Below are 17729 nucleotides of genomic sequence, written 5' to 3' on the forward strand. Positions count from 1 at the left end.
TCTTCCTACTAAAAAGCCACAGGAGTTAGAGAGCAGGACTGGGCTTCAGATGGCTTTAAAAAGGCATGAGTAAAATTCACGACAGCGAAATGCCAGCGAGGCAAAGAGCAGGTCAGCAATTGTCTAGAAATAGCCATTGGAGTTTAGTTTGGAGTAACATTGGACCAAAAGGCCGGGGTGCCAAGTTGACATTGCTAAGCTTAGATCCCTACAAAACAGTTTCGTCATTGGAGGGAAGGGTCTGAAGTTTCTGCTGAAGGGAACAGAAACAGCAGATACTTCACAAACCTGACTCAGGCACACATCACCAGATCTGAAAGAGGGTGTCGGAATAACTGGACACACCAGCACCTCTTGTCACTACCAGCTGGATATCATCACAGCCACATTTCTGCCATCAACAACAGCTATGCTCTACATCTGCTTTGGTGTCAAATCTGCCAGTTCAAACTGCTTTCAGCAGTAACTTCAACCAGCCTGTCTGACTTGGCTGTGATGCAGATTAGCAGTTCTACGTGTTACTCCCCAACATTACCTCCTCGCTGATGACAACTTTCAAAGATGGAAAACGGTATCTTCCACCAACACAGTACTTGCAAAGCAGAGACAAACAGTTCAGTTTCAGCAACAATGCCAGTCAGGCAATTAAGCTACCTTTGAGTGCACCAGCTGGCTGCTCAGAGGAGCAAGGCACTGTTTTCAGACAATAACGCTTCATGGATTTAGAGTATTTTCCCTTAGAGACATTTCTAAGATACTTGTATATATGACTACGTGAAGATTTCAACAAAATGACTGCAACCAGCAAATAAATTAAATTGCACTTACAACAACCAAAAAAAAAAAAAGACTTGCATTACAGACTGGTCTGTCTTGTGGGCTGTTATCAAAGTAATAAGGTCAGTGTAAGTAGGCTGAAATTAAAACTAGTTTCAGCCTGAAAACACATGCCAGCATAGACTGACACTGATGGAAGAGAAGCATTAACATTCTCAACTTTTACCCAGAAGAAATTCTCAAGTACAAAAGCCACAATCAAGATACAGAATGCCATCAAAACAGATTTCATATGTGCTTACTGGGATGTACGAATCTCAGTCTATACTCTCTGAATAGTTAGGTGGAATGAAAGAGTTAGGGTGCACCTTGGGTTTTTTTGGTTTTTTTTTCCTTTCTGGTTTATAAAAACAGCTCAAGGGTTTTTCCTGTTGAGAAACTCAGATCATTATTTTTCCCACTGGATGACAGATGACCACAAAACTAGCCACTTTATTACTGATAAGAAGTAAGCTGAAAGGAATGAGAAGCAGTTTTTAAAGTGTCTCTTACATAAATCACTCAGCCTAAAAACAACTGGAAATAGTCTTATTAAAACTGAATGAAAAAGCTCTTCAGTCAGAAAGCTCTAATACACAAGTTTCTTCCCCCATCCTCAGGATTGTCCTGTAGAATTTTCCTATGAGATCTAAAATGAGATTTCTGAAGTACAACCATGAAAAAAAGTATAAAGTGAAAACTGCTGAAAAATACCTCTCAAGGTACCCTCCTGCATAAAAAGTAGTGACAGGTCATTCTCAAAGTCTTTCCATCTATTTTAGCAATTCCTCCAGCCCTCAAATGATTCATTTTAAGTGAGAAAATTTAACACTGGCTCACGGAAATGGGGGGGGGGAATTACACTGCTACTAGTCCATCTTTTATTGTATGACCCTAGTCTTCAACATATGCAACAGAGTAAGAAGCAGTAAGATTTCACAGCACTACTTTACTGAAAGTACCCCGCTTAATGCCAGAGCTGCACGAGGGTCAATTATCAGTCTGTATAATGTAGAAGCCCATTCAAAGTGAATATTAAATGACAAGCAGCTCATCATTCACACGATCAAGAGGCTGGTTCTGAAGCAATGATTATTTTTCCAGAAATTTTCCAGTGTGGCCTTTACATTTGTGGTGCCTTGATATGAAAAGATGGTCCATGAAGAGTCTGATTTTTCCAGCTTTACACAAAAAAAAAAACCACACAAAAACAAGGACAAACAAGAGACAACATTTGGAGGTTCAAGGACAAGCCTAATCCAGACTTTGTTCTGAAAGAAAACTGCTGTGAAAATACTAGCTAAGGCAGCTGTGCATTTTCTTCAAAGAGGTTATGTACTCTCTTGAAAAAGGCCAAGAACATCGCTGCCTCCTCTCCTGCACCCCTGAAACACCGTTTCCTCATGTTGTGGAAACCTTCCCATAGATACACTTTTTATACACAGAGCAAAACTACTTGCACTGAGCTGGCAGGGGATTCTTTTCTACAGAAAAACAGCCATCGTATCTTTAATGACCTGTTACGTGTCCCTCCAAGAAAAGAGAGGGTATTGCTTAATGACACATGAGCACATGAGACATTAAAAACCCTTTAAGACAGACTTAAGTTGGCATGAAACTTGATTGCCCCCAAGAGAACTGCTAGAATTCTCTAAGATCTTCAAAGACACATGTTTTATTGTCATTGTCGAGCTCTTGTGGAAAAAGCCAACAGGTTTAGCCAGATTTTTTTCACATCATCTTCTGGCATTTTACAGTCCTCAGTATTAAGCCAAGAACAGAGAAGCCAAGAAGTTTTTTTAAAAAGCAAAAAAGCAGGGATTTTTTTTCAGCTTTCAATTCCTTTTCACTAGGGTGCCAGGAAAATCAAATCTTCCTTAAGACAGGCCTAATATTTAGCAACAGTCCTCTGTGTTATCATCCAGAACTTGATTCCATTTCTTGTCTCAACTGTAACTTAAACAGGGATCCTGGAAAATATTATGACATCAAATAAAGCATTACTGATAAGAAGTTTTCAAACTCTCTCTCTCTCAAAAAAAAGCTGTTTCTCCAGTGTCTGAGAGAATAAATCCAGAAAGGGGAAGTTTTCCTGGCTCTGTGTTAACTAGGCAGTAATTTGAAATTGCCCCGAGTATTCCCAGTTATTTTGTCAACTGGAACAAGTGGGAAAAGTAACCCAAGCTCTGAGGATTGACACTATACAAATCAAGCTGCACCGACACTGATGTTCTCCCTTTTTAAGGCCATACACTGACATTATAGGAGTAGCTCTGTCCAAAATAGAGGTGATTCAAAGTTCCTCACAAGGGCAGCCAACATGTAAATAAGTTAAAATCAATAGAATGGCTGGTTACCAACAAGCCATCAGCACCAGGCAGGCCTCCAAGCTGCAAGTGAGGAAAAGGTCAAGGAACCAGCCTTGCAAGAGGAGTTGCAATTCTCACAATAAAGCTAGTGGAAATGGTTGGGCTCAGTGGAGTTAGTTGCACATCTCTCTAGTTCAAAAGCTTATCCTAGGCTTACAGAGCAAGATGAAGAAACTTTTGTTATCACCACCTGAGAAGCACCATTTCAAATCCATCATTTGAGAAGATGAGAGTGAGATTTATTTTCTAGAAGCTTAGGATGGTCTCAACTATTACATCTGCACTTAAGTTTCTCTTGTCAACTTCTGAAGTCATACACTCCAGTTTTCAAATACTCAAGTGAGTCATTCAGCAAACACAAAATAACTCTACGAAATACTGTAAAATATACAAAATAGGAGGGGAAAAAGAAGCTAGCACAGTCATGTAGTTAGGTGTTACTACTGATGTACATAACATGAGAAGCTATTTTTGAGCTGAATGGGTTGAAGTTACTGTTATTCAAATGTCTTAATTCACAAGCGGGAAGCTTAGGGGGTAAACAAAGGAAAGGGTATTACAGCAAGACAGCTTTTTACGTTGCCTTTTAGGGTAAAGAAATTGGACCACTCACCTCCACTAAGTAACTTCATCACCAGCCAAAGCTCATCTTTCACCACAAACGATGTGTAGTAAGATACAATGTTGGGGTGATGGCACTGACTCATGGCTTGAATTTCTTTCTGTAGAGAAAAAGAAAGCATTAGCAGTTGGACCCAGTGATTATTATTCCTCGGGCACAGAAGTTACCTTCCTCAAGACACAATGTTCAAACAGGGTGCAAAGAAAAAGGATACCTAGAAGCTAAACGTAGAAAATCCAGAAATACTCTTAACACTCAGCCTGCATCATACTAGGGCCCAAAGGTATTTTAGGGTGCTCTTCCTGTCTGTCCAGAAGAAAGAAAAAGTTGACCAAAAACCCCTCGACAAGGGCAAAGCGGTCATAACCAAGACACCTGTATGCAGCTGTAACAGAATATTCCCGAAAATTCACACCAGTTTGTTACCTAAGAAGTCCATGCTGACTCCTCCTTTCAGTGAGACATTACACAACAGATGCTTAATCTGTTGAGGACTATCATTTGGATGAGAAAGGGAAATATTTGCCTCTAGGAAAAAAGAGCCTCTTATTCCTAATGTTTCTTCCCAGCAGGAAAGCAGATGGCTTAGCTCAATCAGGTTGAAGGCACAAAGGACAGCTATATCTTTTGTCATACTGGAAGAAGAGGGAAATCAGTTCGAGATTAGAAAGTCATTAACTACTACAGATGGAGTACAATATGAAATATGCTCAGATATTAAATTGTTTGAGTTTTGACCATGCTTATTCTTAGATTTGGTTATGGGCTAAGGGCTGAGGTTTTCCAGGTTATGGGGGGCAACAACACCACAGAAAGCATTGACTGATTTTTCAATTATGCAAGCACAAATCACCAGTTTGGACAGAAAGTCTCGCAGTTTCTTGACTGTCCAGAGACAAAAGCCGTCCATTAAGCCAAGCCTGGCACCCTGCACTACACCTAGCTGGGCCTTTGTGCTTCAGCCAAGCTGGTAGCTTCAGCCAAGCCCCCCAACCTGTCAAGTTGTACCCTCCAGCACCACCCAGGCCAGACACTCATCCCCCGATATCCTGAACTTCTGCTCTCAACTAAGACATTCCTTCACTGAACAGGTGGATGCCACTTACTTTTCAAAGGTTTAATCACTGCTCTCTGTCAGCCCCCTCCCCATGACACAGACTCAGCTGAGCGCCATAATCCCAGACACACAGGGAAGGAGGAGAGCAAGGGCCCTTCACACCCTGATCCTTTCCTCCCTCTAAGCACAAGACCTCCCTGGTACCAAAGTACAAGAGAAAGCTCTGAGAAGGATTCACCCATGCCTAGGACACCCCACGGATGCAGCATATTCTTCTCCTGCTCATGTACAAAGCTCTGCTTGTGATGGAGTATAGCGTAAAAGCACATAGCTTCCCCCTTGGCAAGGGTTTAGCTGGCAATCACAGCCACAAAGAAACATGCTAATGTTGATTTATCCACTTTAATACTGCTTTTCAGGCAGTAGGTGCATTTGAGGAATCAAACGCAATTGGTTCCTCTTTCTGCTTCCTCAGAAGAGGCACCAACTTTCCAGGAAACTCCAATAAGCAGATTAAAGAAGAATCCTTCTAAACAGGAAAGGATATTTGAAGAGTGGCTATTCATCTCAGTGTAGCATACTCGTTGACTAAAAACCACTCCGTGAAAATAAATACAGCCTGAAACAATACCCTCTGCTTGCTCTGACAGCTCCAGCTCCTTTCCTTGCAAACATGCACTTGTGTCAAGCTATTTTTCAAAAAGGAAATAAATCAGCATCTTTGGAGTTTTCTAATGCCTTCTAGTTAGATTTCTTCACAATGCAGGAAAACCCCTCGACAGACAAAGCTGGCAACAAAAATGTTCTTTTTGCTTCCCTGCTTCAAACTTCTACCAGGGGAAGGATGGGAACTGGGGCCCTGGATAACACAGGTCAGACTCAGTGACTGGTTTGTGCCTTCTGTCACACCCCTTGCACAAAACCCATCTGGTTGGGAAGCTCTGGGCTGCTGTCTGTAAACAGAAGTGCAACACTTTTCATTCACACAACCTTTCCAGAGCTCATTGAGCTCAGAGTTTTGAACTCATTTGCTTACCCTAGGATCATTTTGGACTTGGCTAGAGCACTGGACTGAGCCCCTAGTTAAGGGATCCATAAACCTGACACAATCTTGGTCCCTGAGCCTGGAATTAGCATTCAGCCTAAAGTTTTAAATTCATTTTAAAGATTTTTTTTTTCTTTCTTTCAAACATGCAAGCAAATCCAGGTGTCTAACTTCTCTCTCTGACAATTAAAAACACCACAGGTGCACAAGTGGCACCAGAGGAAACACAAGTGGAAAGAAGCAAGCAGGACACTGACTGGTTAATCATCCCATCAGCCAGGCCTGCCCCAAATCCACCATTCTCAGAAATGATCTAGAGGAGCCGTTTTTATCTTTTCTTAGCTAGACCGCTCAAAATATTTTGAACCAGCTCCCTGGGAGATCAAGAGAGTAGTACAAGAAAATATATGCAAACACAGCATATTTTATACATATTAGTGTATCCTACCGGAATTCAGGAGATGGTGAGACAAAGCCTGGGCCAAGTTTACTTAAGAGCCTAGACCTGGATCAGATCTGTACCATTCAAGCAGCTCTGTACTACAGCATTTTGCAGGCATTCCGTGACACTTAGTTACTATTTTATTATTTTCCAAGAACTTCCTCTCTCCTTCACTACCACAATCTGCTCCCCAGGGCGGGGAAGCACAGTTTAAAAAAAAAAAAATAGCTCAAGTCTGTCATATGCTTTGGTGCACAAAGAGGGAAAATAAATAATCACAAACCCAATCTATGCAATTAAACACCTCCGTCAGCTAGTGGATGTGTAACACAGGCAGATTAAACCATTTCTCACACAGTATAGCACAGGTCTGAACAATTAATTGCATCACAGCCCATGATTTCCAGTGTTTTTACATGATTACCAATAAGAAAGAGCAGCAGTCAGGCAGACTTTCCCTCTCACCCACAGACCCCAACCCCATTTTCAACGGTTTTCCAGGCTAATCTCACACTGGCTACATCAAAGCTTCGTTCCTCTTCACCCCCACGGAGGGTACCAACATCCTGGCGGCTCAACACATACAATTGTTTTAACTGATCATGGCAAATCACAGTGGGCTTTGCGGTTAAAACACTTCCTCGCATAATTGAAACCAAGCCAATTCTGTCATACATACAAGAGTCTGTGCTATGGCAGTACAAATGCAAGGGCTGAAGAGCTGTAGTTAAGGCAGGAATCCCAGTCAAGGATCGCCAGGGAGCTCTGCTCATAAGCATACTTACAGAAAAAGGGAGCAGGAGGGGATAAAATGCAGCAACAGCCCTTCTGTGTGTGTAGTAAGCGCAGCTTTAATACTATTTCCAGAGTTTTTCGGAGCGTTTGCTGCTCTTCAAACACAACAAAGTCATAGCAGACAAAGATTTCCTTTCCCTACCTCCTCCCCAACAAGACTGCTATCCCCAAATTACACAAAGAAGAAATAACAGTTACACCTGTGCTCCCCTCATTTTCACTAGCATCGAAACTATATTGGAAGACTCCTAATAAAAATCTCAGCAATTTCTACACCTCTGTAATAATGTCAGTGCTAAACATCAGAATTTATTTGGGCTGCTATATACAAGTTTTATATATAAAAAATAAAGCAGCTGGAAACGTTGCTTTATTCCCACTCTGCCAACAGTCATGGGTCACTTGATACAGACCCCTCAAACCATCCGCAGATCCAGTGGATGGTAGACAGCTCTTCCATCCAGTTGCTTACGCACAAACACCCCTCACACTAGATGATTTCAGTTATGAGACACAGCCTTACTGCCAATTCCCAATTTCAGGATCCATAAATTACACTGTTTTCTGCTCAGCTATGGAGAATGAATTACCAATAAAGACATGTCTAGACACAGGCAATGGTTTGGAGACGGTTACATGCTCACCCTGGGCTAGATATTAAAAATATCTGCACTGTCAAATACCAAAAGCAAATAGACTGGGATTAGCCATAAAGGCCTCCATGTCTTCCATTACGGGTTCTGATGAATGTTTTCAGTACTTCTGTGGGCAATAAAAGAAGCAATTCAAGGCTTGTGAAACACTAATAAAACTGCTGTGAAGTATAACTTAGAATCATAAGAAACCTGTTAGTCTCCTGTAAGTCAGACATACTTCTGGAGATCTGCTATTTGGGAAGTGGGTTTATTTGCCCACTGACATACACCTGACACTTGGGTTAATAGGAGCAGAGATACAAAGCAGGTTAAGACTGTGTTTAAGCTACTAGCTGAACTTTCGTACTGGTATTTTCTGTTCACATCATCACCTTCTACTCTCTGTGTTTATCTGCCCCTGAGGCACATTTCAAAGACACTTGCTCTCAAATACAAGGATGAAAATCCTGCTTTATTTAGTTTTACTTCCTACATGTTGACATGAACTCAAGAGATACAAGACAGCAGCAGTCTGCTTTTATGTGGCTACCTGCAACTTCACAGGAATCCAGAAAGCTGTCAACTTGCCTTCAAATAGGGTAGCCAATCAAGACTGTAAGAGAACTGGGGGAGGAAAGCACGCCCGGGGGGAAATCAAAGCAGGTCAGATGTGATCTCCCCCTTAAATACACCAATGCTCCAACTGTGGCTGGCAAAGAACTTATCTCTCAGCTGAAATCTCGAGGTATAAGGCATTAAAGCTCTCCTCTAACCTTTTAAAGCAAGATTTAGAGCTCTGGTCCTACAGGCAGCCGTAACTATTCAAATTTTGTTCCAAGTGAAATTCTAATCATTCAACTAAAAGGCTGTAAAATTGAGAATATTCCTTCCCCTTTTTAAACATCAGCATAAAAAAAAAAACAAACATGTTCCCCTACCACAATCAACTTGAGAGACTTTTTTTGAAGGAGATGGGGAAAGAGCACAGAGCTCAAAATCAGAGATTGTGATCCAACTTCCATGTCCAGATTATCCAGTTCAGTGCCTTACCTCAAGGTGTGGCTACAGAAGATAGACTGGCACAATTAAAAAGGGGTTAGATTAGCCCATCCAGAGCAACAGCAGAAAAAGAAACAATTCTTAAAGAGATAAAAAGTCATCATCCAGAAATGAATCTTAGGTGATAGGAACAAACCACCCCTGTGGCAAGTCATTCCGCAGTTGCCCATTTCAATGTCTATTCTTCAGCATCATTCAGTGGCCGTTCCCTCTTTCAAGGTCTACAGTATTAGTGACAACGTACTGAAGGAAGCAGACGTTTAAAACTCTTATGACAGAGCAATTCATACGCACCCATTTTTTCTTGGTTTCAGCCACAAAGCAAATAGGCAAGTGACTGACTCATCTCACAGGTACAAGCAACGCCAGCTTTACCCACTTCGCCAACTAATATATCACTGACCCTTACAGTTGTTCAGATCAATACCCAGCGTTTACAGCTCAACACCACCTTAAATTTGTGATTAGTCCACGCAGTCAATTGCAAACTCTCCAAAGTTACTTTCATGCACTATCTCATGCTCATCCAGTCCAAGTGAAGGAAGACATTCTACGTTCAGGATTTCACCCACCATTAATCCTGATGTTTATACTGAACTTTACTGTACAACTAACGGTACCCAGCTTAGGTTTAAGTCTTCTGTAAAGCTGCAATCCCATCATGCAAGAAACACCTAACACGGCATATCAAATAACCATGCAGAAGCCATGTATTATACATTGGACTCTCTAGCACTAACACTTGGGACTTTTTCCCCGGAAGCAAGTGTAAAGGTCCTCAGGACTGGAAATGGAATTATAATAGCAATTCCCATAAGATGAGAGGCATGGATAAAATGCCTGTATTACTTCTACAGCAGTCTGCTGCTTTGGTCCCAACAACCTTATAGTCTGGTTAATCGACTTGTAGGAACTGCCCTGCCAGATCAAAGCCAGTTCAATATCCTATACAAGTCTTCAAAAGAAGGTGTAAAACCCTGTAACAAGCAGTTACACAATTATCTGCCCAGAGGGAAGACTTCTGACTAAGCCTGGGCAGTTAACAGTTGGCTTATGCTTTAAACCAGGGGAGTTCATAATCCTTTTTTTTTAAATCCTATCTAACTTAACCTTCTCAACTATAGGTTGATTTATTTAATCTCACACAATGTTTGATCTCCATATTATTGGCAGCGAGCTCCCCAGGTATGAAATTCAAAAGGACATTTCTTTTTATTGCAGTTAAACTTGTTCCCTCGGCTTCCTTAACCGCCCTCTGACCATAGCAGTGGAATAGTATTCACTTCACTTCACTCCTCTTATGTGTAGACCTGTCAGGCCCAGTTCTATCCGTCTCTGGACTAGGAAGAGTTTGGAGTCTCTTCCTAGGAGCAGCAACGCCACATCTCCCATGCTCCTTCCTGAACCTGCCTCCTGTTGAATCACCCTAGGAACTAAACAGGCAGCAGCTCCCCCCAGCTGGGAAAGCCCGATGTGGAATACCCCATAGCTTATGTTCCGCCCTCTGCCGTTCAACATTCCTACTAACTGCTAAGCTGACAACCCATGTCATCTGCTACTCAAAGCATGGAGGAAAAAACCCATCTGGATGAAAGAAAGCTAACTCAGCTTTAATTGCATGAATATGAAGCAGAGTTTGCTGACAGAAGGGAGATTTAAGGCCTTTTAGATCAATAATTCTTTAAAACAAGAAAACACTTATACAAGAAAAAAGCTTGAGGCACGGTTATTTTCAAGGAGATGTTATACCACTGTGTTTCAAGGATCGGCAACAGCAGCAACACAACCAGCCTCCCACAAAGGAAAGGAGAGGTAAGAGCAAAACGCAGCAGTGAACAGCATCCAGCTGTGAAATACACCACATGAGCAGACTGTTTCCAAACACACACCAAATGCTGCATACGTTTGTTAACTACTGCGGGCTGCAAGACAAGTAAGAAGTGGAACTTCAGTAACAAATCAAAAAGTCCAAGACCAGTTGTAGACAACATTGTATTTGACCACCTTTCCTTACACTCCACTTCCAGTCACACTGGTGAGCAAGAACCATTATAAACTATATTGTACTTCCCTTCCAGCTGAACCCCACATGCCATCTAGAAAAGATCTGGGAGCATGCAAAAATGTACAGAAAGAAGATAAAAATCAAGCACTGCAATAAATTCCTGACTAACATCACCTAATTCAGCAGCTGGGCTAGAAAGAGCCACATCTCTGCACTGCATTACTCCTGCCTGTCTACGTTCTTTACGGCAATTAGCAGTTCTGCTGAAGAGCTGAATGCCCTTGAGTTGGTTTGCTCACGATGCAACAAAATTGGTCCTTCCTACATTTCCATACCCTGTAGCAGCAATAAATTAATCCATTGCATTAACCTAAAATGTCATGCAGCATTTGCAAAGTGTGCAGGTTATCCCTGACCACCCACACAACTCAAGTGTATGTCGAGATTCAAGGATCAAGATCAATACCTTTAACGAGCCAAGTCATACCACTTAATCACCCTAAGCATGGCATCTCCACAAGCTAGGAGGTGCTCCCAGATTCCCTGACCTCTGGACACCTGCTGCTATAGAAGCTTAAAGGAAGCTCAAGGCCACTCATCCATTCAGCTAGTGATAGAGCCACTTACTGTGCATTTCCTAACCCCACTCCAAACTAACCTTCCTCGTCTCCTCCACCCCAAGAAATAGAAGCACCAGCCATTTCGCAGCATGGCCATTGAAAGAGTCGTAGAAGAAAGTCATCCTTATCGATGGCAGAACTGTTTGCCGCCCTCCCTACCCTCTCCCAAGCAACATGACACTATTTTACCCTCTTTGCTACAGATTCTGGGAATAAACAAGCTTGCTTCAGAGAAGTCTATGGATCTGAAGCACTGTAGAAAAGAAAAATTAAAAAAGAATTTAAGCACAATTTTCCCTTTTCTATCCCATTGCCTGATGACTGGGCAGTGCTGTAACACAACAGCATTGTCCTGACCCCAAGCGGTACATCAAAGTTTACCATAAGCTGATTATTGTGCTCAGATACTTTCAGCACAATAGAAGGATAATGGATCTAATAAAAGCCCAAGTTCACGCTTTTAACAGCATTGGAGGAGAGGAGAAAGCAAGGAGGGGGCATAACATACTCCAGTATGAATTCATCGTATTTCTCTTTGCACTTGCTTCTTAAAACCACTGTAATCTGCAAGGACTCTACATTTCCATTTTTTGGAAGAAAAAAAAAATCCAGCAATAACAAGTAGTTGCTCAAAAAAGGTAATTAAACTGATCGGGGAAACTGCCATGAAGGGAGACTACAAGACTGAAAAGCTTGAGAATATTTACTTTAGGGAAAAAGCAAATATGAAGACAAGATAAAAAGTAGGGAAGGTAAGAGCACAGAGCAGGGAAATCAGGAACATCCATCCTTTCGGCTCTCGCACTGGGAAATGACACCCAATAAACTGACAAAGTCAGAATAAATCCAGGGAAAACACTTCTTCACACAACACGTCTACCTTGGCGACCACTGCCCCAGGACGCTGCTACAGGTCAGAACCATCCTCTTCCCCCCTCCACGATTTTAAGTTCAAGAATATCTATAGCTGCATTTTTAAAGAGCTTTCAAAAATAATTAAGAGGTCAACTTAAATCTGGCTAAGTAAAGCTCAACTGTTACAGGCCCAGACAAGAACTTGTTTGGGCAGAGATAATCCCAAAATTGCCCAGAGATTGATTCTTGCACTTTCCTCTGAAATATCAGGCACTAATCACTTACCCGTGCTCCTTAAATCACGCGCAAGTTTTCTAGAGGGGCTACAGACTTTGGGAGCACAACTAAAGACATGGTACAGAGGCTTATTTCAAAGATCAGGTTAATAATCTGCCTTCTGGGGTACACAGAAAAGGAGAACCACTCATGGACTACCACATCTGAGTCTGAGAAGGAAGACCTTAAGCCAGTCGAGGAATCGACTGGTGTTGGCCGAAGAACAGTTTATCATCAGGTTCCCTCTGCATTTTTGCACAGTCTCCTGACCTAATGTCTCACTATTAAAGCAGTTATTTTTATAGGCCATGTCCAAATTTGTCAGTTGGAGCCACTTAATGCCTGTGTTGCCGTCTATAAAATGCTACAAGGCAAGTCATGAAAAGTCTGTTTACTGACAGCAGGTATGGGAAGACCTCAATTTCCTGTCTTCATCCCAGACATTAATGAACAGTATTTGCCACATGATGTTGAGACATGAACGTTTGCCTTCACAACAGACCTATACACAAGCCTACAGAAGGACCCACACTAGATCTGGTCGCAAAATTTGAAGCTTAGGAGAGCTGACAACAGCAATTCATTGCAGTCCTACCCGTAACAAGAAAAATCATTGTGAGGAATGGGTCAGCCAGAGATTTAAAATATGCAATTAGAAGTACTTATCTAAAATTACATGCCAAGTCCCTGCAGCACATCTTTCTGAACCTAACCCTTTTAGCTGGAATTGGCAATTACTCAAACACTAACAATCTCAATTACTACATCATGACAATACAGTTAGGAATACAACTGCGGCAAAGCGGTATGGACAAGCCACATAAGAGCCTTGAAAAGAATACCAAGGGATGGTATCAGGACAAAAAGAGCGACTGTGAAAAGGCAAGAGATCTCAAACTCCTACACTAGCACGAGCCATAAGAGGATTTGAACGCAGGTCATCTTGAGTCTTACATGCAACCCTTCACAGGCACACTGAAATGTGACAGCTTGGATGGAGCCTTTCCTCTTTACAAGAGGAGATTTGCAGATACCTATAATGATAAAAATGGCATTAGTTACTAGATGGAAACTGGAACCGTGGTTCGAGTGACTTGCTGAAGATCACACAAGTGTAGAGCTAGCCAGGACTCCTGAACTCTGTCTCTGTTCTACTTTCTAATTGCAAGCACCAAAACAAAAGCCTGGGTTAACACTACAGAAGCTGTCAAGATGCAAGTGGAAAGAGAAACAGGTATGATTAAAAAAAAAAATCCTAGAGAGTTGCTTTAAAAGGATAGGTGGTACAAGGCCTCATCTCACTGCCTTTCCTCAATCCCTGCCAGTCAATATTCACTACGGAAAGTTTTACCCACAAGAGCTTTCTTGCCTTTAGTGGAGACACCTCAATGTTCACAGGAATGCCCATTTCTGCCTGGCTTAAATCCAGGGACCTTCCACATGAGGTGCATGTGACAGCTGCTGCACTACAAAAGCACCAGCTCACATACACAGGAAAGACGACAAAGCCCATCAACATACAAGACGGATGAGAAAAAAAAGAAATTTTAGTTACCACAGCTACCTGCCAGAAGCTGTTTCCCATTGAGAAAATCTTGAGAAAAGAGGCACACAGCAGAAGAAAATTACAGAGCTACAGCTCCAAAGGACTCTTACCTCCTGTCCTGAACTCAGAATTAGTGGGGGTTTCCATATGGCAGCCTGCAATATGTCAGTGTGATCCCTTAGCTGGCATCAGTACCAGAAAGAGATTAGGAACAAGAGCTAGTTTATTCAGTTTTTCTCTAAACAGGTGAAGGGAAAAAAAAAAGTGAAGAACTGCAGGAAAGGGAGAGAAAGCAAAACCATTCCCTTAAATTTTAAAGATTCTGGAAGCACACAGCTCTGGGCGCCCCTCAAAGTACAGAGCTCTTGTGGGTACAGCTGAGCTTCACACTTGCACATTAACTCTCTTCAAAACAAAGGGATTATACAAAGTGCTTAGCCTTAAACAAATAGCCTGAAGTTCTCCAACAATTGATCTTTTTAACATTTTAAGTACTGTGTCCCACAACCAGGACAACTGAACTGCCTCTAGTGAAATCAGTCGGGTCCCCTCACCCTCACACCACCTCAAGAAAGGTTATTTAAGGCACTTAGCAAACATAGAGATTATGCTAACTGAAATACAACTCCCCAGACAATTTTGATTGCATACCAGGAGTTCATCCATGCTCGTCTGACACTTCTCAAGATTGATCCGTTTAATTGCCACCTTCTCCTTCTTTGGAGCACAGAAGGCTGCCTGCACCACCGCAGTTGCTCCACTCCCTGTGGGTGAAAAAGATGGATAGTTAGCAACATCTTACGGGACTTCTGCAGAAAGGAAGGAAGGTCAGACAACAAAATTACAAGTGCCAGTTAGTAAAGACAGCAGAGCCAGGTGAAAATCCAGCGAAGGCAACCCCACAGGCACTCCCCGCTCCAGGTCTGTGCAACTCCGCGGGCCAGCTCAGCTGCAACATTGAAGTGCTGGGCTAACCAAAAGAAAACAAGTGGATCTTTATGAGGATCATTACAGTTTTGCAGATAAAAAAATCCCAGACTCCAGCTTACTTATGACAGAGGAGTGATTCTTCTTGCATGCTTTTAAAAGAAAGGCCACTGAGGTCACACGGACTTTTAACCTGATGTGTTCACCCAAAGTGTCGAAACAAGCCACACTCTTTGCTACCAACACTAATTAGATTTTTCAAATATTTTTATGTACTAATTGCTGTTCTCATCTCCCCTCATTTTATGCAAAGGCACAAGGTAGGCTTCATTCAAGACCATTCAGCTCCAGTTCTCCCATAGTACCACACAGCCTCAGCGTCTGGGTTGAAAACCACAGCGAGAAAACGTTTAAGTTCAAATAGGGAAAAAATACCACATTTTAATGTACAGTTGTTCAAACTGCTAGAAGTAGGGATAAGAATTCTGGATTTAAACGGCTCAGCAATATCATATCCTTTGATATCAAAAGGAGTTAGCAGCAGTGAGACTTAAAATCTAGTTGATGTTAAGCCTGTATTTGTTGGCCTCCAGAAACAGTTGCAACATTCACGGCTCACGAACAGGACACCTCGTGGCTTTCCTTTCTACCTTCATCTCGGTTCCCCGCATTTACACACTTCACTGAAAAGGAATAAATTCAAATTAATAAAAAAGGGGGTAGGACAGGTGGAAAACAGCTCAAGAGCTTCCTATTGCCAATACCTAAGAAAATGCTATTAAAAATAAACCCACAGCTATTTTGTTCATTATCCCAGGCACAACTCTTGAACCCATTTGGGCTGATGAGGGAGATGAGAACAGCTAGTCAGTATTTTGGAATAAAACACCTATTTTACGAGGTTCTCCTATTCTTAACGCTCTAAAACCTGTTCCCAGATTCTGCAATACAGGTCAAGCACAACATTTTCGCAAACTTTTTTTTTCCTAGTCTGTTCAGATAAACTGGGGGCAAAACCCTGCAATCTCATCTTCAAAGACTACTGAAGCTCCCTACAACCACCATCAATAGTCTTCCTGCAGTGAGTTGCACCAAGTCACAGTCAAACTTGAATAAAGTGCCAGGTGGGGGAAAGAGCTTGAAATCCAGCCCTGAAAGATACAGGAAAAATTGCTCCATCCAAAGTCTCGCTGAAATAAATTACAAAGCCCTGAACTGTGGGACTCTGCTCCTCTAATCTTCAACCAGTACCCGCTACAGAGGAACTGCAGGAGTTTCATTTCACTTTATATGGTATTGCAAGTGTACCCGGGACAACAGCTTCAGCTTGCCAGTTGATTCCCTGCACTTAAGAGTTTACATTTTAACAGCAGAAGGCAGCAATGTGCAGAACACAAAACGGCAAGGTTGCTAAAGCTGTACTATTTCATGAAGCAAATGGGTTTTTAAGAAGTTCAAGACTGAGGCCATTTATTACTTGCACGCATATTATTTTTCAGAGACTATTCATAGCAGAGGGCAAAACAAAGCTACCAGGAGAAGCTTAAGTAGAAGAAAAGGATAGCAACAGGGGCAAGAATATTTACAAGGGACATTGAAAATAAAGATTGAGTGCCATAAGCAGAGTCTTTAGCAAAGGATGGAGATGATGGAAGAGTCTAGGCAGACATTAACAAAAAGCACCCAGAAAAAGCAACGGGAAGAGGTTTTGACAGCTGAGTTTGGGGAGCAGGGCTGAAATACACAGTATTAAGCACGGGACAAACATCCCAAAAGCAAACCTCTACATACACTCCCTGTGGTTGCTTTGCCCGGCACGTACAAGATGCAGGACTCCCAACATGAAAGCAGCAGCCCCAGCACAGATGTATTCTCACCCAGTGGGTATCCTGGGTTGCACTGACCTGCTCCTTTCCACCCAGTACCTGCTTCTCTAAACTTTTCTGCTGCTGCTTTGGGGAAAAAAAAGTGAAAAAACACAACAAAGTGACTCAAGACAAAGACAGCAGAGCATGCAGAAGTGGTGACAAAAGGCAGGAGAAGTGAGTTTGCATTTCCTAGCACTGCTGGTCTCCCTACAGCAATAGGCTTTTGGAAGTCAGAACAGAAAACAATACATTTGTGCCTGTATCATTCCTTTGCAAAGAGTTAGATCCCAGAAGAAACGTTGCTGCTGACATGTTCAAAGCACCAGTATTATGATTTCTTTCTTTGGATGTCTTGATGCATAGTAATAAAGGCTGAAAACACAAGCCAGATGCTGTAAGAATACACGACTGTGCACCTCAGAGACTGTCTTGCCACACAACCCTTTTCACTCTTCAGTTAGTTTTGCGGGGCATATTTTCATCTCTAAAGCTACTTGCACAGTCCTCATCAATACAAGAGTATCTGTGCTCAAAGACTCTTTCTGGATATCTCAGGCACTCAATAGCTTCAGCACACACCTGCTTCCCCCCACAACATGACGTACCAAGATTTCTGTGCCAGTTAAACCCAGCTGGTGTAAGCACGACTGGCAGAGACATTTCTTACAATCCAGACATGATACCACTACTGCAGACCAAATCTTTCACAAGACGACAGAAGTCCAGGGTTTTATAGAAGTGACTACACAAAGAATGGCTTTGTGTTTTGGTTTTTTTTTGTTGGATTTTTTT

General features: G+C 42.1%; 1 protein-coding gene across 1 annotated transcript in view; it reads right to left on the reverse strand.

The window, feature by feature from the left end:
- OXSR1 (oxidative stress responsive 1) overlaps window positions 1–15725 on the reverse strand; it is a 76044-nt gene extending 60319 nt beyond the window's left edge. The window contains exons 1-3 of the mRNA XM_019471179.1: window positions 15689–15725; window positions 14794–14939; window positions 3799–3907 (exon numbers count right to left, since the gene is read on the reverse strand). Of these exons, the coding sequence (XP_019326724.1) occupies window positions 3799–3907; window positions 14794–14939; window positions 15689–15725 (292 nt within the window). The remainder of the gene's footprint in view (window positions 1–3798; window positions 3908–14793; window positions 14940–15688) is intronic.
- Between the last annotated feature and the right edge of the window lie 2004 nt (window positions 15726–17729).

This window comes from Aptenodytes forsteri, unplaced genomic scaffold, assembly GCF_000699145.1.
Source record: "Aptenodytes forsteri isolate BGI_AS27 unplaced genomic scaffold, ASM69914v1 Scaffold80, whole genome shotgun sequence".
Taxonomy (NCBI): domain Eukaryota; kingdom Metazoa; phylum Chordata; class Aves; order Sphenisciformes; family Spheniscidae; genus Aptenodytes; species Aptenodytes forsteri.